The sequence below is a fragment of the Bubalus bubalis genome, chromosome 6, assembly GCF_019923935.1.
Source record: "Bubalus bubalis isolate 160015118507 breed Murrah chromosome 6, NDDB_SH_1, whole genome shotgun sequence".
In the NCBI taxonomy this organism is placed as follows: Eukaryota; Metazoa; Chordata; class Mammalia; order Artiodactyla; family Bovidae; genus Bubalus; species Bubalus bubalis.
The window spans coordinates 16069662-16094159 of record NC_059162.1 but is presented as its reverse complement, the minus strand read 5'-3'; the positions used below and the strand labels follow the sequence as shown (position 1 = coordinate 16094159).

General features: G+C 48.4%; 2 protein-coding genes and 1 long non-coding RNA gene across 13 annotated transcripts in view; 2 read left to right on the top strand and 1 right to left on the bottom strand.

The window, feature by feature from the left end:
- TDRD10 (tudor domain containing 10) overlaps window positions 1–6352 on the top strand; it is a 53340-nt gene extending 46988 nt beyond the window's left edge. For 5 of the 10 annotated variants that reach the window (XM_044944305.2, XM_025287751.3, XM_025287750.3 and 2 more), the window contains 2 exons: window positions 5670–5740; window positions 5938–6352. In XM_044944305.2, coding sequence (XP_044800240.2) covers window positions 5670–5740; window positions 5938–5970 — 104 coding nt within the window. In that variant the 3' untranslated portion in view covers window positions 5971–6352. Of the gene's footprint in view, window positions 1–702; window positions 805–1971; window positions 2061–5669; window positions 5741–5937 lie in introns of those variants that run through there. The other 5 variants (XM_025287753.3, XM_025287752.3, XM_044944304.2 and 2 more) reach the window with 4 other exon arrangements.
- Window positions 6353–8056: 1704 nt separating this feature from the next.
- On the bottom strand, window positions 8057–16497 carry UBE2Q1 (ubiquitin conjugating enzyme E2 Q1). 2 transcript variants are annotated; one of them, XM_006044207.4, is made up of 13 exons: window positions 16050–16485; window positions 13722–13826; window positions 13283–13387; window positions 12631–12681; window positions 10994–11134; window positions 10696–10780; window positions 10369–10429; window positions 10083–10173; window positions 9913–9971; window positions 9782–9830; window positions 9408–9503; window positions 9002–9068; window positions 8057–8549 (listed from the first exon to the last, which is right to left on the bottom strand). In XM_006044207.4, the coding sequence occupies exons 1-13, from the start codon at window positions 16374–16376 to the stop codon at window positions 8518–8520; spliced, it is 1269 nt and encodes a 422-aa protein (XP_006044269.2). In that variant the 5' UTR covers window positions 16377–16485; the 3' UTR covers window positions 8057–8517. The 2 variants fall into 2 exon arrangements, with proteins under 2 accessions (XP_006044269.2, XP_044800242.1); XM_044944307.2 differs by lacking the exon at window positions 9408–9503 and having other exon boundaries at window positions 16050–16497.
- A 127-nt stretch (window positions 16498–16624) lies between these two features.
- On the top strand, window positions 16625–20413 carry LOC123333974. Its single transcript, XR_006551628.2, has 2 exons — window positions 16625–16948; window positions 20097–20413. It is a non-coding gene; the product is annotated as an uncharacterized LOC123333974 (long non-coding RNA).
- The last annotated feature ends 4085 nt before the right edge of the window (window positions 20414–24498 follow it).

Here is a 24498-nt window from a genome sequence, read left to right as displayed (position 1 = left end):
AGAGGGATTCTTTGTAGAAGAAAGGTGGTATTTGAAGACCACTGATAGGGGTTAGAGCAGTGGACTCAAGGTTGTTCCCTGATGTGATGTTTATCATTTTCTTTTTTTTAATTGAAGTATGATTGACTTACAGTATTGTGTTAGTTCCAGGTCTACAGCAAAGTGATTCAGTTATTTGCTGCTGCTGTTCAGTTGCTGTTGTGTTTGACTGTTTGTGACCCCATGGCTGTGGCATGCCAGGTCTCCCTGTCCCACGCCATCTCCCAGAGTTCACCCAAGTTCATGTCCATTGAGTCAGTGATGCCACATCCGACTCTCTCATCCTCTGTCACCCTCTTCTCCTTTTGCCTTCAGTCTTTCCCAGCATCAGAGTCTTTTCTAATGAGTTGCCTTTTGACCAACTCAGGTGGCCAAAGTATTGGAGCTTCCAGCTTTAGCATCAGTCCTTCCAGTGAGTATTCAGGGTTGATTTCACTTAGGATTGACTGGTTTGATCTCCTTGCTGTCCAGGGGACTCTCATGAGTCTTCTCTAGACCACAGTTCAAAAGCATCAATTCTTTGGCATTCACCTTTCTTTATGGCCCAACTCTCACATCCATAGTGGAAAGACCATAGCTTTGACTCTACGGATCTTTGTTGGCAAAGTGATGTCTTTGCTTTTTAATATGCTGTCTAGGTTTGTCCTTTAATATGTTATCTAGCCTTCCTTCCAGGGAGCAAACGACTTTAATTTCATGGCTGCAGCCACCATCTGCAGTGATTTTGGAGCCCAAGACAACAAGAAAATCTGTCACTACTTCCACTTCTATTTGCCATGAAGTAATGGGACCAGAAGACTCTTGAGAGTCCCTTGGACTGCAAGGAGATCCAACCAGTCCATTCTGATGGAGATCAGCCCTGGGATTTCTTTGGAAGGAATGATGCCAAAGCTGAAACTCCAGTACTTTGGCCACCTCATGCGAAGAGTTGACTCATTGGAAAAGACTCTGATGCTGGGAGGGATTAGGGGCAGGAGGAGAAGGGGACAACAGAGGATGAGATGGCTGGATGGCATCACCGACTTGATGGACGTGAGTGTGAGTGAACTCTAGGAGATCTGGGAGATGAACAGGGAGACCTGGCGTGCTGCGATTCATGGGGTCGCAAAGAGTCGGACACGACTGAGCGACTGAACTGAACTGAACTGAATGGGACCAGGTGCCATGATCTTAGTTTTTTTAATGTTGAGTTTTAAGCCAGTGTTCTCACTCTCCTCTTTCACCCTTATCAAGAGGCTCTTTAGTTCCTCTTTGCTTTCTGTCATTAGAGTGGTATCATCTGCAAATCTGAGGTTGTTGATATTTCTCCCAGCAATCTGATTCCAGCTTGTAACTCATTCAGCCCAGTGTTTCACATGATGTACTCTGCATATAAGTTAAATAAACGGGGTGACAATATACAGCCTTGTCTTACTCCTTTCCCAATTTTGAACCAGTCAGTTGTTCCATACAGGGTTCTAACTGTTGCTTCTTAACCTGCATACAGGTTTCTCATGAGACAGGTAAGATGGTCTGGTATTCCCGTCTCTTTAAGAGTTTTGAAATTTGTTATGATTCACACAGTCAAAGGCTTTTGTGTAGTCAATGAAACTGAAGTAGATGCTTTTCCAAAATTCCCTTGCTTTCTCTGATCCAACGAATGTTGGCAGTTTGTTCTCTGCTTCCTCTGCCTAAACCAAGCTTGTATATCTGAAATTTCTCGATTCAAGTACTGCTGAAGCCTTTGAAGGATTTTGAACATAACCTCACTAGCATGGGAAGTGAACGCAATTGGACAGAAGTTTGAACATTCATCAGTGCTGCCCTTCTTTGGAATTGGGATGAAAACTGACTTTTTCCAATCTTGTGGCCACTGCTGGGTTTTCCAAATTTGCTGACATATGGAGTGCAGAACTTTAACACCATCATCTTTTTGTATTTTAAATATCTCAGCTGGAATTCCATCACTTCTACTAACTTAATTGGCAGTAAGGCTACCTAAAGCCCACTTGACTTCACATTCCAGGATGTCTGGCTCTAGGTGAGTGACCACACCATTGTGGTTATCTGCATCATCAAGACCTTTTTTGTACAGTTCTTCTGTGTATTCAGTTTTATGTGTGTGTATTTATATATGTCTTTAAGTTTCTTTTCCATAAGAGGTTATTACAGGATATTATTCACTGTAGTTCCCTGTGTGTGCATGCTCAGTCATTTCAGTCGTGTCTGACTTTGAGACCCTGTGGACGGTAGCCTGCCAGGCTCCTCTGTCCATGAGATTCTCCAGGCAAGAATACCAGAGTGGGTTGCCATGCCCTCCTCCAAGGGATCTCCCTGACCCTAGGGTGAAATCCGTACCTGCCTGTGTCTCCCGCATCGCAGGTGGGTTCTTTACCCACTGAGCCTCCTGGGAACCCCCATAATTCCTTGTGCTATATTTTAAATCCTTCTGGTTTACCTGTTTTACATATAATGGTTCAGTTCAGTCACTCAGTCGTGTCCAACTCTTTGAGACCCCATGAACCCCAGCACGCCAGCCTCCCTGTCCATCAGCAACTCCCGGAGTCCACCCAAACCCATGTCCATCGAGTCGGTGTTGCCATCCAACCACCTCATCCTCTGTCGTCCCCTTCTCCTCCTGCCCCCAATCTTTCCCAGCACCAGGGTCTTTTCCAGTGAGTCGGCTCTTCACATCAGGTGCTTTGTTAATTCCATACTCCTAATTCATCCTTTCCCCACCCTGTCGGTAACCATAATTTTGTTTTCTGTGTCTCTAAATCTGTTTCTGTTTTGTAAATATTTTCATTTGTTTTATTTTTTAGACTCCAGTTATAAGTGATATCACATAATATTTGGCTTTCTCTATCTGACTTCCCTTAATATGATAATCCCTAGATCCATCCCTGTTGCTGCAGATGGCGTTATTTCATTCCTTTTCTGTGGTTTCTTGGTCCACTCCTCTGCTGATGGACACGTAGGTTGCTCTCATGCCTTGGCTATTATAAATCCTGCTCCTGTGAACTTCAGGGTGCGTGTATCTTTTATTTATTTGGCTGTGCTGGGTCTCAGTTGGGGCTTGTGGGATCTTTTCAGATGCAGCAGTGAACTCTTAGTAGCAGCATGCAGGAAGGATCTAGTTCCCTGACCAAGGATCAAACCTGGGCCCCTGGCATTGGGAGTGTGATGTCTTAGCCCCTGAACCCCCAGGGAAGTCTCTGGGGCACATGTATTGTTTTGAGTTGGGAGTTTTTGTTTTTTTCTGGATATATGCCCAGGAATAGGATTGCTCGATCATATGGTAACTCTATTTTTAGTTTTTTAAGGAACCTCCATACTGTTCTCCAGGGCTTCCCAGGTGACTCTGTGGTGAAGAATCCGTCTGCCAAGGCAGCAGACACAAGTTCGATCTCTGGGTGGGGAAGATCCCCTGGAGAAGGAAATGGCAACCTACTCTAGTGTTCTTGCCTGGGAAAATCCCATGGACAGAGGAGTCTGGCAGGCTACAGTCCAGGGGTTCCAAAAGAGTCGGACAGGATCTAACAACTAAATGACAACAACAAATACTGTTCTCCATAGTGGCCGCGCCAATTTATATTCCCACCAACAGTACAGGAGGGTTACTTTTTCTCCACATTTATTATTTGTGAACTTGGTGAAGATGGCCATTCTGACTGGTGTGAGGTGATAGCTCATTGTGGTTTTGATTTGCATTTCTCTAGTAATTAGCTATGTTGAGCATCTTTTCATGTACCTATTGGCCACTTCTGTGTCTATTCAGGTCTAATGCCCATTTAAAAAATAATTTGATTTATTCAGTTATTTTGGCTGTGCTGAGTCTTTGTTGCTGCGCAGGCTTCTCTCTCGTTGCGGCAAGTGGGGGCTACCCTCGCTGTGCGCCCGCTTCTCATTGTGGTGGCTTGTCTTGTGGTGGAGCACAGGCTCGAGGGCGCATGGTGCTCAGCAGCTGCAGCACGTGGGCTCAGCAGCTGCAGTTCCCGGGCTCTAGAGCACCGGCTCAGTGGTTGTGCATGAGCTGAGTTGCTCTGCAGTGGGTGGGATCTTCCTGGACCAGGGATGGAAACCATGTCTCCTGCATTGGCAGGCAGCTTCTTTACCACTGAGCCACCAGGAAAGCCCCTAATGCCCATTTTTTATTGGGTGGTTTGTTTTTTTTTTTTGGTGTTGAACTGTATGCACTGTTTGGTTTTTTTTTTTTTGAAATTAACCCCTTGTTGGTTGCATCATTTGCCAGTATTTTCTCCAAGTCTGTCCGTTGTCTTTTTGTTTTATGGTTTCTTTTGCTGTGGAAAAGCTTTTAAATTTGATTAGGTTCCATTGGTTTATTTTTGCTTTTATTTCTCTTGCCTTGCGAGACTGATCTAAGAAAATATTGCTATGATTTTTGTCAGAGACTGTTTTGTGTTCTCTTCTAGGAGTTTTATGGTGTCATGTCTATGCTTAAGGTTTTAAACCACTTCGAGTTTATTTTTGTACATGATGTGAGGGGTTGTTACTTTAGATCTGGACACCTGTGGGGCCTCAGTTCTGCAACCTTGAAATGGAGAGGCCACTTCTTTGCCCTGGCTTTTCTCGAGACTGGGGTTTAAGTGAGATGTGAAAGGGTGAAAGAATGCTTTAAGGGCCTGAGGAGAAGTGGATGTGAAGAAACACACACACACACAAACTAAGATGGAAAAGCACCTCCAGCAAGTGCAGCGCCAAGCCTCCCTGCTAGGCATATGGGCTTGTGCCCAGCGGTGAGGGGGCACCACCCAGAGGTCGCCTTGGGTCATTGCATGAAGAGGCTCAGCTTGGGGACTCACACAGCAGACAGGGCTGGGGAGCTTCTTGTAGGCCAAACCTGACTGCCCTGGTGTTGGAGGGTAGCCTAGAGTAAGGAGCCCCCTGCCCTCTAAGAGCAGCTCCAAGCCTGTCAGAGCGGCCAGAGTGTGCAGCCCAGATGGGGGGCTGCTCAGCTCTCATGTGGACTGTGGTCCTGAGGCCGGGTGGGCAGGTGTACAGTTTTATGGATGGGGAAAGGAAGGCTCAGAAAAATGAAAGGGACTTCTTCATGTTTCATAGTAAGAAAACAGCCTGGGTGAGGGTAGAACTGAGGTCTACCCCTTGATATGAGCCAGTTGCATGCATACAAACAGCCCCAGAGTGTGGAGGGGTGGGAATGGCATGAGCTGAGTAAGGGCAGACTGGATAAAGGCGAGTGTCTGACCAGCGCCCTGCCCTGCCTTGTCCCAGCAGGTAGGAATGCTCGCTCGTCATGGTATAAAGGCTCTCTGTCTTTCAACTTCCATCTCTCCAGCCAAAACTCAGAGCAGAGTTGAGTGAACCGTTTTCTGTCCCCAGAATTTCCATTAGGAAATGTGCAATCTCAGATACCCGTAATCATTTTAACAAGTATAATGCTTCCTTTTATGTGCTCTCACTTTGCCCTCCCCCTCTCCTCCCTCTTCAGTGCTGATTATCTCACGTTATCCTGGCAGCTGGAAGCGAGCTCTGACTAGCAGAGACTTGTCCGCATGAGTTGGTCTGCAGCCAGAACCCTTTCCTGCAGCCCCAGCCTCTCACTTCTCTCCCTTGCTCCTCCTGCCGGACCAAGAAATACCAAGGTTTTGTTCTTGAATTTTGTTTTGCAGGTATTTTGAGTTCAAATCAGGTTATCCATCACATCCTCAAAGGGAAAATCACTGGTGCTTTGAACTTGGAGGTAACGGCCCTGTGTCTACTGTTTCTTCCCTCCCACCCCAGGGTCTCAGCTGCAGCCACCCCCCGGCCTCGGCCTGGATGCTGCATATTTACCTGTCATTCCTGTAGAGGAAGCAACCTGAAGTTGTCCAGGGGTTGGGTGGACTGCCTGGGGGGACGGCCCTTCCTTCCCACTCAGATTTTCTCTTTCTCTTCCAGTCACACATCCTGAAGTTTGAAGAGTTTGAGTGACGTGGCTCCGATCAGCATGTTCCCTCTCCTGTCTAGATTCTTCCCATCCTGCCCTTTCACTCTTGAGGCCTTGGGGGTGCCCAGGACTGATTGGATACCCCTTTGCCTTCCCCAGCTCACTTCTCAATGTGTCATGTGTCTTCACTGCGAACATTTGAACCAAACAGGGAAGCTTCCATGAGGTTGGAAGTCTGATGTAGCCAGTGTATTTTTTCCTTTTTTTTTTTTGTAACCCCAGAGCATGATATAAGTTGCCCTGACAGATTCTGGAGAATGAAGGGGCCCACTGCTTAATTTTCCTGGCATTCCATCATAGAATCAGGCAGGGAGATCTAAACATTGATCTGTTGGCTTGGTGAATAAATGTTGGCATGCTTCACATTTGGGGTGACTGATTCCTATCTAGCCACCACCCCCCCAACCCTGCCCTCTAAAACTGAAGCCACAGACTGGGAGCTGCCGTGTGCCAGCTATTCAAACCTTGTGTGGGACATAGATGTATACTTGCATAAGATAAGTTTCTTTTCTCTTCGCCTTCTTGGTAGACAGAACACTGGTTCCGGATGATGTGGCCTTTTTTTTTTCCCTTAACCATCTAACTTCACTAGGAGCCTAACGTAAGGTCATAGAAAGGACTGCTAGGTTTGATGAGAAAAGTGGAAGATCTTCTTGGAGAGTTGCTGTTTATATAGCTATAGCGCACAGGAGCTGGCGCTTCCCTTTACATCAGGCGAATGTGACCCCCCCATTCTTTCTTTAAATAATAATTTGATTAGAGCCAAACTATTTAAATAATTTTATTTGTTCCATCCTTTGGTAGATGAGAAAAATACATTACAAAATACATCGTACAGAGGACAGCTCCCAGCACACATAACTAAAAACACAGCCTATAGTACGTTCCAGCCAGGGCTGGTGATAAGTTCAGAGAAAAGGCAGAGGCCTTGAGAACTAGGTCTCAGCTCCATGAAATGAGTTTTCCTGTGGGTGCCTGCCCTCTTTACCTCCACCTCAGCATAAATGAGCACCCTGTACGAGGTGGGTGTGGTAGGGTTAGAGCAGCATTGAGCGGTTCCGGTGAACTCTGCGTCCACCTGAAGCAGCAAGACATGAAAACCCCTTAATTGGGGGCCGGGGTGGGGGAGTGACCAAAGTTAGAATAGCTGTGTCAAAGTGTACAGAACTCTGGCAGCCTAGAGGTTTCAGATGGCTGTGCCGAGTCTGAGCTAAGACACACCCTCACTTGGCCACCCCGTCTCTGGCGGCTGTCACCATCCGGTCCGCAGGCAGGTTCCAGGAGGCTGTCTCTGCCCCCGCGCGAGCTCACGGACCAGGAGGGGCAGGCGGCACCGCTGTACTGACACAGCAGGACAGACCCAGCGCCGACAGGTCAGCTCATGGACCTGCCTCCACAGCGGTTCTGAGCCTGAGCAGGGCCCACAGGTAGGCAGACCAAACCCCTTGAAGCTAATCCTCTCCAGTAGGACCCACGTTATCAAAGTGCCTTACAAGAATTCAGTCTCCAAGCCCAACAACTTACTTCAGAGCTCTGCCTGACTTCTCTGTTAAGCATAAATGAAGCAACAGACAAGAGCAGCAGCAACGGAGCTTCCAACCACTGCCCTTCAGTGCAGTGGGAAGGGGGACCAGTGAGCGAGAATGGTAGCTACACAGCCTGTTGCTGAGATCAGAAGGACCACATGCATGCCTGAGACTGTGGCCCCAGCCCTGAAAAGTAGTTCTGTGAAGCAGCCTCTTAGGCCTCCTCGTTATTTTTCTTAGAAATTTGAAAACATCTGTGACTAGAAGGCTTTAAAGAATAAGGGTCATCATTTCAGCCTGCTTTGTGGTTCAGCAGGCCAAGCTCTGCCTTCCCAGGGGTGCAAGACTGGTCACTCCAGAGCCCTTCAGGCTGCGGCAGGCATGTACTTCAGCTCCACCTTTCTCTGGCTTCAGCAGTGAAGTGCAGCCCCTCATGGCTCCCAAAACCACAGTGAACCTGGTACCCCTCCCCTCACTGCTCAAGGAATTCAGGGGACGGACGAAGGGTAAGCTAGGAAAATAAAGATGAGTCAAAACCAGCGTCTTCAAATTAACAAACTGTAATTGTTTTCCCAAAGATACATTTTTTTTTCATACACATCCATCATACACTGTAACCAAAAAAAGCAGTGTACATGAAATAAGAGAAAATAAATTAAAAATCCATAGCATAGGTAAGGAGGCTCTAGTCTGGAGCACAGCTGAGTTTCCAGCAATATAAGGAGGCTCGAAAGTTTCTTTTATAAGAATGCCTGCTAGCAAGGGTTCCAGCCAGGTGTTGGTTGGTCTGTAAGTCAGTCTTGAGTACTTGACACAGTTCTGTGTGTGTGTGTGTTTTTCCTTAGCGTTTAGAATAGCCATCATTGTCCTGCAATAGGCAGAGCTATCACGTCCAGGAAAAATGAGGGAGGGAACCACAGAGGCAGCGTGAGATCCAAATACAGCATTCAAAGGTAATTGGTCCAGTGGTGCCTGGGGAAGGAGGAAGGGGATGGCACTCCCGGGTTAGCCATCTTCCTTCGGGGGTGTGTACCAGCCTGCAAAGCAACGAAGAGAACGGTGAGGTGGAAGCTGTTTTGCCCACCCTCCTAGCCCTAATCACTGAAAACGTCTCCAGGATCAAAGGTGAAAAGATCCTGAAAAGGGCTTCCTGGTGCAGGGAGAAAAGCTATACGGGCAGCTGAGGAACTGCCTACTTGGAAATTGTAAGGAAAGGGAGAATGATGCTCCGACCCTGAGATGACACCAGTGAGCAGTGGGCAGGTGGGGCGGCGCCCAGTCTACCTGTGCCCTGACCGCCACTGGCTTACTGGAGGAGAGTGGCGCACGCTACCCTCCACACCTCACTGAATTCCCTGGGCAACAGGGACAGGTGCTGCGCTAACAGGTGGAAAAGGCTCAGAAACCGAAAGGGGTTCTTGCTGCTTAGCCGGATGGAAACCTTGGGCTTGGCAAAGGTCCGAATCTCAAGTCGTGGCTCCAGCCTCACCATTTTTTTCGTGGATCTGCACCAAGGACTTGTAGGACTGCTGTGCTCTTGTCAGACTGTATTGAGACTGGGGAGAAGAAGCCACCAGATCAGGCCACCAGCCAAGGCCGGCTGTGGCCTTGTTGCCGCCCAGAGACCCAGCTCCCAGCGCTGCGCTCTACTCACAGACTAAGTACCCTCCACCTGGGAGGTCCCCACAGGGTACAATCCCCTAGCTTTCCCTTTCCAGACCTGCACCCTCCCTAGAGTCTTAGGCTGCCCTGAGGCCAAGGCCCTGCTGTGCCCCCACCGCAGAACACTAGGCCCACTGGCTGATGCTGCGGCTCAGCCCCACTGTGGCCTCCTCGTGGCCTGAAGTGTATACAGCTCCCGCCAGCCCCACCAGGCCAGGGTCTGGGCTCCTTACTTTGTTGGCTCCAAACTGCACTCGTGCTTTTCCCTTCACCAGTGTGGCACTGATCTGCATGATCACTGACTCTATCGAGTAGGCACTGCTCCAGCCCTAAGTAACAATGTGGGCAGGGTAAACGAGTCAGCGGACTTTCCAGAGAAACCCGATGCTTGTTCTCCAGAGAGCAGCTGCAGCCATGGAAGGGCCCCTGCCTTGCACTCCCAGAACAGCCATCACCCATTTGCCCAGGTCAGTGGGTGCGGGCCCTGCCAGGCAGAATGAAAGGGCCATTTATGCCCATCACCCAACCCTTGGTGGAGGGGTAAGGGGTAAAGGTCAGCCTAGCCCTGCCCAGGCCAGCCAGGCAAAAAAATGAGAGACAGGCTCACCTGCTTGGTGAGAAGTTCCATGCAGATGGCACCTCCACCCAGAACATACCTGCAGAAGAAAGGTTAGTTAGCTGTGCCTGGCAGAAGCTCCCCAGCCCTTCTTCACCCTCTGCCCTTGCTGAGCCACTCACCCTCCAGAGAGGACTGGAGACACAACCCTGACAAACGGCGGGTCAAAGGGAAAGTTATCCTGAGGGAGAGACGGAGGCAGCCATCAGGGAGGGGAGGTCAGGGCCCTCTGCAGGACTGGAAGGTGGAAAGGATACCTAGGCCCGGGAAGGACTGGAAAGGAAGGACTTACTTTAAAAGAAAAGTTAAGTAGGATGAAGTCGGCTCCTTCTTTCTCTTTGAGGATCTGGAGATCGTTGTGCAAAGCGCTGTCCTGGTCAACTCTAGGAAGCAACCAGTTTAGGCTCAGCTCTGGGTCTAAGTCAGGAGCCTTGAGGCTCCCACTGCCCCTGGGGCAAGCAGCAGAGGGCCAAGCCACTGCCCACACCCGCTCCTGGGACAGCTGGCCCTGGAGACTCCCACCACGGTGACTGCACTCACTACTCAACTTCCTTTCCAGCCCCACAGCCGCCACTTACTTGAGGAGTTTGACATTCCAATCATACAGACTGTCATTCACGAGTTCGACTGCGTAGTTTCCTGAAGGAGGGAAGAAGAAGGATGTCATCAGATGATGGTCCAAGTGGTAAGCAGGACCTGATGCAGATCCCTCTCCCAGGCTGAGAAGAAAAAAAGGTCAAAGGCTCCAGGTTCATCCCACATAGACATGCATCCCATCTAAGCCACTATGAGGGGTGTTCCGTCCTTGGCCTAAAAACTTGGTCAGCATCCACGTATCTGCTGCCGCCACCATGTCCTCCTTTCTGAAAAGCTTGCGTTCAGACCCCGCTGTGAGGCAAACTTACCACCTTTGAAACTCTGTGATCGGTATATATCCCTGAGCTCCTTCATCAGCCGGTCAGTAGCCTGCACCGAGCCAGACACCGCACCCTACACAGGAAGCAGGGAGGACAGGGCGTCTCATGGCCAGGTGCTGGACTAGCCGGGCAGGCCGGCAGCGTGCCCCGCGGCTAGGCGAGGATGAGGCGCGCCGATAACCCGCCCCGAAGAGGATGCTGTTCCCGCCTGACACCCGACGGCCTACCACCTCCCAACCAGCACCAGCCAACCCCTCCGCCCAGCTTCCCCCTAGAGGGCACGTACATTTAAGTAATCTTGCCTCTGGTTCTTTTTAATTTTCTCTAGTATGGCCAAGTTTTCTTTTCCGATGCCGTCATCTTCAGATTTCTTGCCCTCAGCTGGCTCTTCCTCTTTCATTTCATAGTGATCTAGGTCTTCTGTGTCCTAGGGGCATGTGTGGGGTAGGAGTGGGGTAGAAGAAAGAAACCAACACGCACTGTGGAGAAGGGCCTTTCCCTTCCCCAGTCCCATATGACTTAGAGCTGCAGCTGGAGGAAGACAGACAGCTGCACTCTGTCTGGAGCCGAGTGAGTACACTACCCTTTCCACTGCTGGAAAGCTCCCAGCCCCACTCCCTTCACAATCTAAAAGACGAGGCAAATCTCTCCTATCCAGTTCTCAAGCTGCAGGGCTACGAAAAGGTCTAGGGAAAGCAAGCAGAGACTCGGCTTTCTTATTCCCTAGATGTACCCTGCCCCAACTATCCCTACAGCTCTCCCTTGGCAGCACAAACTCTTCCTTAATTCCTAGAATGACTTTGGCCTGACACTGCGACTCAAAGCTCATGTTTCATCAGGTGACTTCTGTACCCAGGAGTTCCCAGGACTCCAGGTCTAAGGGAGAAACCTCCTGCCTTCCCAAGTGCAAGGACTGAGTAGGTAGGCAGAGGCACCCACTGCCAAGATGGAAATAAGGAAGGGGGTCCAGAATGCAGAGGGCAGAGGTCAAGAACAGAACCAGCCCCTATTCACCCTGCTCCAAGTGAGGAACTAGTTCACTGTACATGGGGGAGCAGCCCCTATCAGCCAGACTGGAGTGCTGTCTGCGGTCTGACAGGAGAATGTTTCATGTATCCTGGGCCCTTTGTGCAGCTTAAGACCCTAACAAACTTACAGAAATTGCAGATCGTAGGATGTTAATTCAGTGCAGAGAAACAAAGTTATCATGATCTCCTCGGGCAGAATGTGGTGATACTAATTTCCTAATTATTCTGTTAGTTGCTGGGATGCTAGACACACTAGCTCATTTAGTTCTTACACCACCATGCCATTACTTTATCATTATCCCCATACCACAAATGAGAACGCCGAGGTCCAGGTGAGGTTGTCATGCCCACCAAGTCATACAACTCTTAACAGAACTAAGATGCACATCAAATTTGGTCTGGCTCTGAAGTTCAAGTTCTTAACCAAGTTGTTTTTAGAGAATATCACCAAGTACTTAGCATCTATGTATGGAATGGAGCCTTTCACATGCAATGCCTTATTTAATCTTAGAGACAACCCTATGCAGTAGATATTAACATCCCATTTTATAAATAAGAAAACTGCAGAAGTAGTACGTTAGTGGAATAGGTAAAATCCCCGAATTGAGCGAGCCGGGAGATAGAGGATGCAAGCTCAGGTCTGCCTACAAAGCCATCCGCGATTAACATAGTGACTATTTAGTGTAAACAGATTTGCACTTGTCTCTCTTCAGTGGTTGGACATGGGTGCCCTGTCTCCTCTACTACACCGCTGTTCCCCCAGGTCAGTACAGCTGTCTTTATTCATTTGGTATTTCTCTCTCCCCAGTCTAGACTGGAGCTCTGTACATAGCAGGCTCTCGATGCTGCTGACCAAAACAAAGTCCTACCAGTACCGTCTTGGGTAGAAGCCTACCTCAGGCATCTCTTCATCTTCATCTTCTGAAGACACATCTTCCTGTGTACACTGCGGTGGGGAGGGAAAAGATGGAGGTCAGACCCTGGTGGCTTCCTAGAATGCAGCCTCTGACCTACTCCCCTGAGCCTCTGGGTCTGGAAGCTGTGCACCTGCCCATAAGGCTTCCAGCCTCTCCACCAGTCAGAACTGCGTGGAAGCAGCAGTCCAGGGAATGACTTCACTGCCAGTCCACTACACGCCAAACAACAAGAGAAGCACAGTGGCTGTTTCTGCCACCTAACTCACAAATCCCAGTTTAATCTCCCCAAGAACCCCTTTACTCAATCATCTCTAGACTGAACTGCATTCTTGGATCTTAACAAGGGGCCTCAGTCCCCAGTGGTTAACCTACTGCTAATGGTAAAAATCCCCCCGAAGGATGACCTTGCCCAGGAGAGAGAGTTTGATCAGGGGGGTGAAGTTACTGGTGCCCCATTTAGCTGGATTCTGAACATCTGGAGGAGAGGCCAAGAGTCATGATATGTGTACATGTCTGGAGTAGTGCTGGAGAGAAACTTCTGCAGGTTCATCTCAAGTAACATGTATTTCCTGAGTGCTGTTTGTGGGGGTAACTCTGCGTAAAAGGGTTCAAAGCCCCTCAGGTGCTCACCTGCTCGGCTGGCAAGGGCTGATCCAGCATCTCCACATCTGGATGCTGAGGGAGGTTATAGAGTTTACACAGGTCGGAGATGATCCTCTTCAGATGCTGCAATAGCTGGGGTAGGGGATCACAGTGACATCAAACATTCCTTCCCCACCCCAATACCGACAGGTACACGGGTGAGCTCTTATCTCAGCCCCCGAATTGGTACCTAGTTCTCTGGAACTCACAGACCCCAGGGCTGTGGGGAAGAGCTTACGGGACGAATCCTGGGGCAGGTGCAGGGCTCTCCCTCTGGCTTCAGGAAGCAACTCCCCCAGGACGTCTGCCTCAAATGTTCAGGCTACTGCACCACCCACTTTCCAGACACACGTTTCACAGGATGTTTTCATGGCATGGGTCTCACAGGAGGAAATGCACTCCCTCCTCAACACCTTGGCCCCCTCACCAGAGTATTCCCTTTCTTTATGTCCACCAGCCTCTCCAAGACAGCAGCCAAGTTAGGGTCATCGGACTCCACTGACCAGATGGGGGGCACCGCAGGGTATGACTCCTAAGGGAGAAAGAGCAGGGAGGGCAGTCAAGACGGGAGACTCTGGGGAAAGCTAGATCTTGCCTGCCTTCCATGCCCCGAGACTTCCAGTCCCTTTGCTCTCCACCATCCGCCCCCTCCCCCCAACACACACACACAAGCCCAGCTCAGCAGGCAGGTTCCCAACAAATCCCAAACCAGGAGAAAAAAGTCCCTGGGATGACCCCTTCCAAGAAGCCTGGTCCTTTTCTTTCAAGAGTAAACATCAGAGAAGCAGCACAGCCAAACTGTGCTGAGGATGAGTATGGTTTCCTACCTCCTGTGTTGCCTCAACAAGCTCCAGACCTTAAGTTCTCCCACACCCAACACCCAGGCCTCCGACCCTCCCTAATCAGTGGAGGAAAGGATCGCCTCATCACAATCACACTGGCAGAAAAAAAACCAGAGACCACAGATTACTTTCATTTTAGCTAGGGACGGAGAAATTAAAAGCTAGATTATGTCTCTAAACCCTGAAAGTAGAAGGGTGGCAGGAAGAATCTTCCCACTCCACTCCTAACAGAACGCCTCAGAGGCCACTTCTCCCCACCTCTCCTTTGGGAACCTGCCACCCTCTCAGTCCAGGCGTAGGCTGTAGGGCTCCACATGGCAGGCTGGGAGAAAGAAGCCTACGCTGCTAACATTCCCAGCATTCTTGAGCCGTGGTGCCAAATGCAGCCTGACCAGACTCCCCCTCTGCCCAAATCAAGGGGGCCAGTTCAGGCCAAGTCTTCTTTATAGTGGTCACAGGAGTCTCAGAATCTTCTAAACTAACCTCTTTCCAGGGACAAACAGTAGATAGCCTCTGGCAACTGGGAAGGCAAGCAGAAGGGGGCAAACCTACCCTTAAGGAATTGAAAGCATAATTCAGGTAAGGAATCAATCCCAGAAGTTTCCACATAGGAGGCCAAGGGAACCTCCTAAAAAGGTCTTAAACTCTGCCACTGCTCTAATCCTCAATGCTGGAGGAAAACAAATTATCAAAGATGCTCAAGTTGTCGGCTCACAGAGCCACACCTAGTCCTTCAATCTCGACTTTTTAGTATGAAAAAAGTGAGAGAGGAAAATGGAACACGTGAGTTTTGGTGGGGCACCATCCAACCCAAGCTGAGGCTTGCCTCACCAAACCTTGACCTGGTTTGATGCAAGAAAAGGATAGTAAACAAGAACCATGTGAATTGAATTCAGGCCCCCAAGTGCCACACAATTCACAAGTCTGTCTTTCTCCAGACTACTCCCACTTGCAGTGTACCTGCCTGGATAAAGTACTGTCCCCTGGCTCGCGACCTGGTACTCCCAGCAGGGCCAACACTACATCAGGTGGGATCAATCCTTTTAAGTGCTATACCATGCAGTATCAGGTATTCCCAGATTACCAGACACCAACCCTATTCACAGAATGTTTGAGGATAGCCTAGGTAGAAGATGTGTAAGGTGTTTCCCAGCCCCGCACACCTAGGATGGAATGATGCTCACTGGGAGAAAAGGAACTGTTAGCACTCAGAACAAATGAGAGTGCCCTTGCACATCCCCATCATCACCAGGAAAGGTAACAACTCAGGGCAACTGGAGATATCCACAGGGAACGGGATGGGAGTGGCAGCTACCAGCTGGGGCAAAAGGAGGAGAGTTAGAGGTTACACCAGAATAAAAGGCAATCCAAAGGAAAGGAAGCAAAGGGATCAGTGAATTGCCAACTATCACTGGTAAAATTCAGAGACGAAGAGGGACTGAATGACAGACACCTGGGCAGGGATCTCACAGGTGGCAACGTCCTAAATCAAAGGTACTGCTGAGAAGGGGGAAATCACTGAAATCGACACAATTCCAAGCCAGGTCCTACCAGCTGAAGTCAATGAAGAGGCCTGGAACCTTGAGATGGGAGGCGGGGAAGAGGGGCATTCCCAGGTGTCAAGAAAAGTCGTGAAGTAACCAAAATGAGCCAAAATTATGAACCTTGCGATGTGGGTGGGTAATGGAAAGGGGTAGTCGAGGCGCCATATGTCAGGGTGTCCCTGACTATGAAGGGTAGAGATTCTGGGTCCACGGCAGAATCTCAAGCGTCAGAAACAAGTGCAACCTGAAGAAAAAGAGCCGAACCCCGACAGGGGATTCGGCCACCCAGGTCTTTCGAGAGCAAAAAGCTGTGTGGGGTGAGTCCCAGACAAGAGGACCCCAGAGACGCGCACGCGAAGGGGGCCTCACCGTGATGTTGCAGTGGATGCGGACGGGATCCCCAGGCACCGACCCCCGTGGGGGGAGATGCGGTCCGGGCGCGGCCCCCGCCCCGGCCCCTCCGGCCCCAGCCAGCAGGAACTCGCAGCTCAGCTCGTCCAGGCAGGCGCTGGCAATGCGGAAGCGCTCGTGGCCGCGGTGGAAGATGGACTCTAGCAGCTTCAGCTCCCGCCTCAGGCAGGGCCCCGGCCCCGGGCCCCCCCCCGGGCCGCCCCCGGCCCCCGGCGCCGCCCCCTGGCCCCCCAGCTGCTGCCCCGGCCCCGGCTGCTGCTGCCCCTGCGGCTGCGGCTGCTGCATCCTCCGCTCCGCTCCGCTCCGGGGCCGGCGGGCCGGGAGCCTCCGGCCTCCGCTCCGGGCTCCGCCGCCGCCGCCGCCGCCGCCGCGGTCCGCACTTCCTGATCCCCCCTTCGCCAAGATGGCGCCGCCGCCACCTCCGGGACAGGGCCCCCCCCTCCGCTCGCCGGCCCCCCCCACCGCCGGAAGCCGCGTGCCCCTCCTCCTCCTCCTCGGCGGCCCCGCCTCCGTCCCCCGTCACGTGACCTCACCGCTCCGACCTCCTTCACGTGACACCTCTCTCCTTCCCGCCCCCTTGTTCTGTACAACCACCCTTCACATGTGACCCGGGGCTTCGGGCTCGCAGCTTTCAGCTCCTCAGTGCGTGTTTACGTACGGCGTGCGTGCGTGCTAGAACCCTCGCCGCCGAGCCCCCCTCACGTGACCCGGCGCCGCGTGCTCCCAGGGGCTACCTGCGCGGGACCGTGTTTCCTGCTCTGGGCCCTTCTTCCTCCGCCCGGAGCCGTGGTGAACATGCAGGGCTTTCTGTGAGCAGAGAAGAAAGAGGGAGAGCTGCGGTCGCCGCTGTTTCATTTGTATCCTGCACCCACCCGCCTGTCCTCGGCGCGCGGTCCCCGAGTCTGTGTTCCCTTGGGGCCACGCTGAAATGAGGAGGGGCGTGTGATTGGGGAAGGAGCCAGGGACCCGACCCCGGTTACAGAAGGCTTGGGTTGTCATCCCGGATGTTTTGTGACCTTGGGTTAACCACCTTCCCTGAATTTTCTCATCTGTGCAATGATTTTGATGATGCTAATGCTTGCTTTGCTTGCTCCAGAGGATTGGATGCGAGGAGATCGCAGAGTGATCGATCACTGGTCAATTCTGTACGACGGGTAGTCGATAGCTGACTCTTCGCGCTTATCAGTCCCTTTGGGTTTTGAACGTGAGTTAGGGAGGGACAACACAAGCTTCCTCTGCAGGGTCATGGAAGGAGGACGTCACTAGTCTAAACCTTTAACCCGGCAATAAAATGAAAGGAGACCACAGTCCCAGTCCAAAGTCTATCGGGCTTGTCGCAGTGGTCCTGGCATAGCCGGTGTAGGCGGCAGTGCTTCCAGGGCCTCGCTAGGTGGCACTATCACAAAGGACAAAGCTGGCTGAGGGTCCAGAGACCGATTGGCTTTCCTCTTCCAAGGGCAGGTGTTAGCCCAGGTAGGGCCTGATGGGTTCTCCCGAGCCCACTCGGCGCTTGAGCAGCTGGCCAGATTGCTACCTTCTCCTTTCACTTGGACTAAAATGAGTTCGCCTTTGTGGGAACTTGACTGCGCACCTCGGTGCTTTATTCTGGGCTACTCATTTATGTTGTCAGTGGAGGTTGAAAAGGCCTTCATTGGCTAAATTGGGTTCCGGGTATTCAAAGATGATTTATCTCCTTTTGGGAGACTGGACAGTTAGCTACATGTCACTTTTATGAATGTGCAAATTGGGAGCATAAAAGGCTGTGCTAAGAATTCCTGTTAATTGAAGTATATTCAGTAGCTCGTGATAACCTGTAATAGAAAATGATGAGGGGAAAAAAAATTGAGTTGGCCAAAATGTTCGCTTGGGTTTTTCTATAACATTGTATGGAAAAACCTGAACGAACTTTTTGGCCAGCCCAATATATACATGTTCAGTCGCCCAGTTGTGTCCGACTCGTAGTGACCCATGGACTGCAGCGAGCCAGGCCGCCCTGTCCCTCACCATCTCCCTGGGTTTGCCCAAGTTCATGTCTGTTGCATGGGTTATGCCATCCAGCCATCTTATTCTCTGACACCCTCTCTTATGCCCTCAAACCAGTTCCTCAGGGAATGGCAAACCACCCGAGTATACTTGCCATGAGAACCTCATGAACTGTATAAAAGGTCAAAAAGATATGACACCAAAAGATGAGGATAACTGAGTCACTTTGCTGTACATCTGAAACTAACAGTATTGTAAGTCAACTAAAATCAGTTTTTGAAAAAGTCCTGTTTATTGAACACTTCCTAAGTCAGGGTATTCTGCAAATCCTTCTAAACACTACTCCTCCCTTCCCAACAACATTATATGGGAAGCATTTTTATCCCTGTTTTACAATTGGGAAAAAGGAGGGATTACTCATGGATTTACAGGTAGTAAGCAGAGTTCCTGAGCATGTCTCTGAAGTCCATGCCTTACCCCTCTCTGCCTTCCTCTGATGCTTTCTCAAGAAGTTTTCACATGTAGCTGACACCAACCCTTACCCAAGAAAACCACAAATGCAGCTATTTGGAAGATCCTGACTTCCGTATTTTATGAAAAGTTTTTTTTTTACTTTAATTGAAGGATAATGGCTTTATAATATTGGTTTGATTTCTGCCATACTGAGTGAAGTAAGAGAAAAACAAATATGGTATATCAATGCATATGTAATACATATATATGGAACGTAGAAAGATGGTACTGATGAACCATATTTTGTGAAGAGTTTTAATTAGAGGAAAACAATATGATGAGAGAGTCTCATGGTTTTGCAGACTTCAAGTCCCCAGGGAGGAAACTCAAGTCATGGTCACTGGGATGAGATCTGTCATTTCTGTTGCTGGTGTCTTCAGCATTTCAGGTCTCTGGCCAGGAGAGTGCTCTGGCATCTAAAAGCCTAGTGGGGAGTGATGTCTGGTATTCTGCTGAGATGTGTAGGGCAAGGACATTAGAAGTGGAAAGGAAGTTATGGAGATGCTCATTTAATGAACACTTGGGTGCTAGGGGACAGGAGTGAATAAAACAACTACAAAAACCCCTGCCGTTGGAAATTACATTCTGTTGGTGGACACAGACATGACAATGGAAGGGTTGATAAAGCAAACTCACATAGAGAAGAACAAATATGTCCTAATCACCTATGACATGTGAGGCACTAAGCATGCAGCACTGAGTGAGACAGACCCAGTCTTCACCTTTCCCAGGCATTCAGCCTGGGAGAAAGTCAGATAAATTCATAAATTGTTACACATTCAACCACTTAATTGCAATTGTGATAAGTGCCTCAAAGAGTAAGACTAGAGATCTGGAAAGGCTTTCCTGAACAAGTGATATGTTAAATTCTGAAGGATGGTAGAGTTATCTAAAGGAGGAGGAAGGACTGGACACTGTCTGAGCAGAAGAGACAGCATGTGCAGAGATACTGAGGTAGAACCAGGGTAAGTTGGAGGAACAGAAAGAAGGCTTGTGATTAGGGTGAGGAAGAGACAGTGGTGCAGGTAAGCTATACAGCTGTTAAATCTTGGGCTTTAAGATGGAGGAAGATAAAAATGTCACTAGAATTTTGAGAAACTAGATACCTGGGTAACTAATAGTAGTTAGTACCTAGGTATCTAGGTACCCAGCACTAACAGTAAGGCTTCTCAAAGGACAGCTAAGTTTTGTGGGAGAGGTGGAGAGTTGGGTTACAAACACATCGAGTGTGTAGAGGGAGGGGGATGTGGACAATCTTCTGGACATCCAGTGGGTGTGGGTTCTGAGTGTGGGAAAGAGGCAGAGCCATAGGTGTTAATTGGAGAATCAGCTACAGCTGTCCTTTGAATTAGGCCATAAAGTGGGGAAGCACAGCTGAGTGGGAAGAGCACAGACTGGGGAGTCAGAAAGAACTGGGTTTAAATTTGAACTTCTCTGCTTTGATACCTATGGGACCCTGGGAAAGTCATTTAATTTCTGTGAAATGCAGTTTCCTTATCTGTAAAACAGTATGACACTCTGTCTTGCAGTGTGGATCACTGTGTCAGTGTAGATGAAATGGGCTATGGAAGATGATGAACACATCTTACAGAGCTGGGCACAGAGTACATTTCTCGCTCGCTCACTTCAGTCATGTCTGACTCTGTGCAACCCTATGGACTGTATTCTGCCAGGCTCCTCTGTCCATGGGGATTCTCCAGGCAAGAATACTGGGGTGGGTTGCCATGCCCTTCTCCAGGGGATCTTCCTGACCAGGGATCGGGGATCGCACCCTTGTTCGATTTATTTCTTGCATAATAAATCTCTCTTTATTTATTTCTCTTGCATTGGCACGTGGATTCTTTACTACTAGTGCCACCTGGGAAGACCATAAATATATAGCAGTAGACAAACAGTACTCCAGTTCTCATGGTACTAACATTCTAAGTGCAAGGAGTTATACAATAAACAAGTGAATAAAATAACCAGAGGACTGTCAGACTGGTAGGGTCATGTGGGAGCGAATGACTAGGGATTATTTTAAGTCCAGTAGTCAGCGAAGGTCTCCCTAGGGAGGTGGGGTTTGAGCTGATCTCTGATGAAGAGAAGGATGGCCTGGGAAGACCATTCGGGAAGGCCAAAGAGCATTCCAGGAGAGAGAGCCAACCTCCAAGACCCTGAGAACGAAGGTGGTGTGATCTGGAAGCAGGAAGCTCGTTATATACTGGCTGAGATCATGGGCTTCAAACCCCAGTTGTCAGTTGCTAAAGGTGTGACCTTCAGCAAGTTACTTAGCCTGTCATGCTTCTCTTTCAGCATCTGTAACATGGAAACCATAATAGTACTTCCTTATAAGATTGTTGGGAGGATTAAGTGAGAAAACATAAAAAGTGCTCAGTCCAGTGCACACAGTAAGAGCTCAATTTTTTTTAAAAATAGAGGATCGGCATACCTTGAGTCTCGTGAAAGACGAGAAGGAGGGAGCAGGAGATGAGGCCAATGAAGAATAGAGACCACAGTAATTTGCTGGGTTTTATTCAAAGTGCAGTGGGAAACAGTTGAAAGATTTTAAGCAGGGAGTAAGTAGCATGATCTGATTTAAAATATTAAAAGATCACTTTGGGGAATTCCATGGTGGTCAAATGGTTAGGACTTGGTGCTTTCACTGCCGAGGGCCCAGGTTTGATTTTGATGCCTTGTAGGGGAACTAGACATGCAGCATGGCACACGCGCGCGTGCATACACACACACACACACACACACACACACACACAGCCTTGAAAAAAGATCACTCTGGCTGCTCTATGGAAAATGAATTGTGAAGATTTTTTTTTTTCTCCAAAAGGTCATGTGTTTTCCGAGTGAACAGATGCACTTGTTTGGGGCAGAGTGAGCAGTTTTATCCTTTGACTTGCTCCCAGAAGCATAGCATTTTGTCACTGACTCAACAAACGCGTCCTGAGGACTTGCTCTTTGCCAGGAACTGTATTAAACACAGGGGATGCAGAGACAAAGAAGCTACGTTCCCTGTGGGGAGAGCCTGGCTTGATTCCTGGCTCTTCACATGACAGTTGCTACTCATGTTATCATCTTGGTTGTGTTTCTTGCTCCTGCTCAGTGCAGTTCAGTTCAGTCACTCAGTGTGTCTGACTCTGCAATCCTATGGACTGCAGCACACCAGGCTTCCTTGTCCATCACCATCTCCCAGAGTTTGCTCAAACTCATGTCCGTCAAGTCACTGATGCCATCCAACCCTCTCATGCTCTGTTGTCCCCTTCTCCTCCTGCCTTCAATCCTTCCCAGCATCAGGGTCTTTTCCAATGAGTCAGTTTTTCACATCAGGTGACCAAAATATTGGAGCTTCAGCATCAGTCCTCCCAAGGAATATTCAGGACTGATTTCCTTTAGGATTGACTGGTTTGATCTCCTTGCAGTCCAAGGGACTCTCAAAAGTCTTCTCCAACACCACAGTTTAAAAGCATCAATTCCTTGGCACTCAGCTTTCTTAATGGTTCAACTCCCACATCCACACAAGACTACTGGAAAAACCATAGCTTTGACTAGATGGACCTTTGTCAGCAAAGTAATGTCTCTGTTTTTAATATGCTGTCTAGGTTGGTCATAGCTTTTCTTCCAAGGAGTAAGCGTCTTTTAATTTCATGGCTGCAGTCACCATCTGCAGTGATTTTGGAGCCCAAGAAAATGAAGTCTGTCACTGTTTGCATTGTTTCCCCATCTATTTGCCATGAAGTGATGGGACCAGATGCCATGATCTTAGTTTTTTGAAAGTTGAGTTTTAAGCCAACTTTTTCACTCTCCTCTTTCACTTTCATCAAGAGGTTCTTTAGTTCCTCTTCACTTTCTGCTATAAGGGTGGTATCATCTGCATATGTGAGGTTATTGATATTTCTCCCAGCAATCTTGATTCCAGATTGTGCTTCATCCAGCCCGGCATTTTGCATGATGTACTCTGCATATAAGGTAAATAAGCAGGGTGACAATATACAGCCTTGACATACTCCTTTTCCAATTGCTCTTTGGAACGCACAGTAATGGATGCAGTGGAGTCAGATATAATCAACTGTAGTACAATGTGACAAATGCAATAAGAGGGCTGACGGAGGGTAAAGGTCTTGAAGGGAGCTAATAGTCAGGATTAACTCCCAAGAAAGTGTGTGAAAGTATTAAGAGAAGTTACTTAGATGGAAATGGGCAGGGGGATGTTTTTAAAGAACTGGTCCTAAAGTAGGAGGTTGGGTAGAAAGGCCTAAAACAAAGGAGGAATGACTGAGAGGAGGGAAGAAGAAAAGGAAGGGGTCAGCACAGGCAAGGTTGTAGAGGTGTTGATCAAAGGTGCTTTAGCCTGGAGCCCCAGGGTCACTCTAATAGTATCAGTCCTTCTGGAGCTCATTTCAGCAATAAATGATTAAATAATAAGAAAAATTTAAAAGCTTTGACTCAGCATTTTCACTTGGAAACTATTAAAGGTGTGTGCAAACATTTACCCATAACGGGATACTATGCAGCTATTAAAAATAGTTATCAAATATTTGATCAAATAGATTGATAGAAAACTATCTTAAAATAGTTATCAAATATTGATGCGGAGAGAGGTTTCAGAAACAGTACATGAAAAGTGAAGGCTGTGGGAATTGCTTGGTAGTCTAGTGGTTAGGACTCAGGGTGTTCACTGCCATGGGCCCGGGGTTCAATCCCTGGGCAGGGAACTAAGATCCCACAAGCTTCCTGGTGCAGCCCAAAATAAATAAATTAAAAAAAGAAGGTCACAAAGCTATTTTATAGTGTGCTCCTTTTTAATAAGTAGATGGAAACATATATTTGTATACTAAAAACATGAACAAGAATGTTCAGAGTGGTGTTATTTTTAATAGTCTGGAATAGAAAACAACCCAAATATCTATCAGTGGTGAAATGGATAAACAGTGGTGCATTCATGCAATGGAATACTCTACAGCAATGAAGATGATGGGCTACAACTGCATTCAACAGTGCCCTTGATTCTCACTATTGAAAAAAAATACAAAAGATTATGATTCTATTTATATAAAATTCAGCAGGCAAAGTTAATCTCTGTTGCTATGTCAAATAATATTTACTTTTTTGGTCATTTAAAAAAATTTTATTAGAAATTACCCATAACATTCAATTTACCATTTTAACCATTTAAAAGTGTACAGTTGAGTGACATGTACTACATTCACAATGTTGGGTAACCATTGCCTCTCTCTAGTTTCGGAACTTCAAGCAGCGCCTGTTAGGGAGCCACTCTCTATTCCTCCTTCCCCCTGTTTTTGAAGAAGATGGAATAATGCCTGGCAGGGAATATAGTGGGGGGCTTCTGGATATTGCTAACATTCTCTTTTTTTTTTAAAAATCTGGGTGGGAGTTACAAGGCTGTGTTCATGCTGTGACATTTTATCTAGTTGTACACTTATAATTTATATGCTTTTTGCGTGTGTATCTAAGTGAACGTGTTAAGTTGCTTCAGTCGTGTCCAACTCTTTGTGACCCTATGGACTGTAGCCCGCCAGGGTCCTCTGTCCATGGGATTCTTCAGGCAAGAATACTGCTGTGGGTTGCTATTTCCTCCTCCAGGGGATCTTCCCGACCTAGGGATCGAACCCAAATCTGTTACATCTCTTGCATTGGCAGGCAGGTTCTTTACCACTAGTGCTACCTGGGAAGACAGTTATATCTAAGTACACATATATAATTGGGTATATGTATATATGCACACATACACACAGATATATATGAAATGCAAACTGTTTTTTTCCCTAAGAGGTAAGATTATGAATCTAGTTTGTGTTTTGCTAATTTGTGTTTTCCAATTGCTCTTCATAGATTTGTGTTACTCTGGTAATAAAGTTTTAAACTTAAAGTCTCTTAAATAGAGAAATAACATTGTAAT

What these genes read in the sequence shown, in the direction of transcription:
- UBE2Q1 (XM_006044207.4), bottom strand. Translation starts at nt 16,376, where the DNA reads ATGCAGCAGCCGCAGCCGCAGGGGCAGCAGCAGCCGGGGCCGGGGCAG. An exon ending in ATCACAGAGTTTCAAAGGTG is followed by an intron (nt 10,430 to 10,695) that starts GTAAGTTTGCCT and finishes TCCCTCCTTCAG; the next exon opens with GAAACTACGCAGTCGAACTC. An exon ending in TACTTAACTTTTCTTTTAAA is followed by an intron (nt 9,972 to 10,082) that starts GTAAGTCCTTCC and finishes TCTCTCCCTCAG; the next exon opens with GATAACTTTCCCTTTGACCC.